At 50.0% G+C, this 2,500-nt stretch overlaps 1 protein-coding gene across 4 annotated transcripts in view; it reads right to left on the reverse strand.

The window, feature by feature from the left end:
• LOC123511239 (speckle-type POZ protein B-like) overlaps window positions 1-2,500 on the reverse strand; it is an 87,644-nt gene that overhangs the window by 27,481 nt on the left and 57,663 nt on the right. For 2 of the 4 annotated variants that reach the window (XM_045266941.1, XM_045266943.1), the window contains exon 3: window positions 361-1,476. The exons of 1 other annotated variant lie outside the window; for it this stretch is intronic. In XM_045266941.1, coding sequence (XP_045122876.1) covers window positions 361-564 — 204 coding nt within the window. In that variant the 5' untranslated portion in view covers window positions 565-1,476. Of the gene's footprint in view, window positions 1-360; window positions 1,638-2,500 lie in introns of those variants that run through there. One more of the 4 variants, XM_045266942.1, reaches the window with a different exon arrangement.

Raw genomic sequence — 2,500 nt, forward strand, 5'->3', positions numbered from 1 at the left:
GTGTGTGTGTGTGTGTGTGTGTGTGTGTGTGTGTGTGTGTGTGTGTGTGTGTGTTTATTTTATTTATTTTTTGCAAAGGGAAGGCGAAATTGGGGAGAGGAAAAGAGAAGAGAAGAGAGAGAGAGAGAGAGAGAGAGAGAGAGAGAGAGAGAGAGAGAGAGAGAGAGAGAGAGAGAAGGAGAGAAGAGGACAAGAGGAAGAGCAAGAATAAGGGCATTGCAAACTGAACAGCAGGAAAGAGAACATTAAAAGTCAGGCGGAAGAATTAAATAAATGGATGAAAAATACGTACGTACGTGTGTGTGTGTGTGTGTGTGTGTGTGTGTGTGTGTGTGTGTGTGTGTGTGTGTGTATACTGACCTTGCGTGCGTCTGCCGTCTTGACTGAAGGCAGGTCACGGGCGGGCGGCGGCGGGGCGGCGGCGGCGCCTGACCCTGCGAGGTTCCGCCCGAGCAAGCGTCTCAAGTTGGACTCCACTATAGTGCAGGGGAGTAAGGTGCCGCCGCCTCCTCCACCTCCACCTCCTCCACACACCTCGTCCACCACTACCGCAGACCCACTCATGCACGCACGCACACGCACACTCCGCTGAGGGCACGGCTACTGCTCCCCTCGGCCTGCTGCGGTGATAGCGGTGGTGGTTATGGCTGTGATGGTGGCGGGAGGTAGTGGTCGTGGTTAGAGTAGAGGCTGTGGTGGTAGGCGTGGTGGTGGTTGTGGTAGTGGATTTACTAAGGTAACTCGCTCCTCGCTTGCATTTCTCATCCACTTCGCTGCCTCGTGTGTGTGTGGTGGGTGGGGAGTTGTTTCAAGGTTTCACCACTACACACCACACAAGGACTAACAGCAGCAGCCTAGCAGAAGCAGGAACAAACTTGTGTGTGTGTGTGTGACTGTGTGTGTGTATAGGTGTGGGTGTCTGTTTCCTGTGTACGAGTGAGTGTGTGTATATTCTTATCTCTTGGAATTCACGTTTCTTTGGGAATCCTCAATTTTCTTTACATGTATTTTTCTCTTCCTTGTTAATTCATTACTTCATTTCATTTATCTCAATTTTTTTTTCTTTCTCCGTTCAAACACACGCCGTTACTACTCCGTCTTCACAGTAGTAGTAATAGTAGTAGTAGTATATTAGCAACAGCAGCAGTAGAAATAGTAACAATAGTAGTAGTAGTAGTAGTGCAAGTCAGAAAACACGCTGAAGGCTCACAAACAGACACACGCACCACCAACACACTCCCTCCAACACGCACGCCAACACACTAATTTTCTTGAGGTGAGTTAGTGAGTGAGAGCGGGTGAGTGTCTGCCCGATAATGAGTGAGCCCAGGTCGTCACATGCGGGCGTGTGGGTATCCGTGAGGGGCGGTGCGGGTGACGAGCTCCAAGGATATCCACACGAGATGGCGGGGCGGGAGTTGACACGGAGCAGCACACATCCACCTCCAACCACTCTCTTCGGGCTACTGCTATTGGCTGCCAGGGAAGGAGAGAGAGACAGGGAGAAGAGAGAGAGGGAGAGGGAGGGAGGAATGGAGGGAGCCGAGTTGCTATAAGCCGCCAGACGCTCTCCTCTCCTCCCCTCCTCTCTACTCACTCTTTTCCCTAACCTTACTCCCTCCACCTTCCCCAGCCATCTCTCTCTCTCTCTCTCTCTCTCTCTCTCTCTCTCTCTCTCTCTCTCTCTCTCTCATGCCATCCACCTCAGTTACAAGCATTCCTTCTCCTTCTCCTCCTACTCCTACTCCTCCTCCTCCTCCTCTTCTTCCTTCTCCCACCACCACTCCCCCCCTACTCCGCCTCGCCTCCTCCTCCTCCTCTCATGTCAGTGGTCAACAGAGGTGCGAGAAATGGCGGGAAATACATAAAGAAAAATATATGGGTTGTTTGCCGATGAGATGAATTAGCACTGATACTGATACACACACACACACACACACACACACACACACACACACACACACACACACTGTTATGTATACGTATTTGTGTGTGTATAGCCATTTCCCAGCAACATATTTGTGTCATGTTTGTTGTTCTAATACCTCCACTACTATTATTACTACTACTACTACTACTACTACTACTACTATACTGCCTTGCTACAGTTGCCAACCACCACCACCACCACCACCACCACCACCAATCAATCAGTTTTCATTTCGGAGCAACACACACACACACACACACACACACACACACACACACACACACACACACACACACACACACACACTTGACCTTACGCAGACCACCACCACCACCACCTCTGTACGTAAATTATGTGCAACACCACTCAAACCCATTTCAAGGATACGCACACACGCACACAGGTTCACACATACACACGCGCATACATACGCACACACATACAGGGAAGAGGAAGCGAAGCTTGAGAGAGAGAGAGAGAGAGAGAGAGAGAGAGAGAGAGAGAGAGAGAGAGAGAGAGAATTTGTGTAGTATCTTTCACGGTTATTCAGATCTTAGAGAAATCGGGTCA

Source organism: Portunus trituberculatus, chromosome 31 (genome assembly GCF_017591435.1).
Source record: "Portunus trituberculatus isolate SZX2019 chromosome 31, ASM1759143v1, whole genome shotgun sequence".
In the NCBI taxonomy this organism is placed as follows: Eukaryota; Metazoa; Arthropoda; class Malacostraca; order Decapoda; family Portunidae; genus Portunus; species Portunus trituberculatus.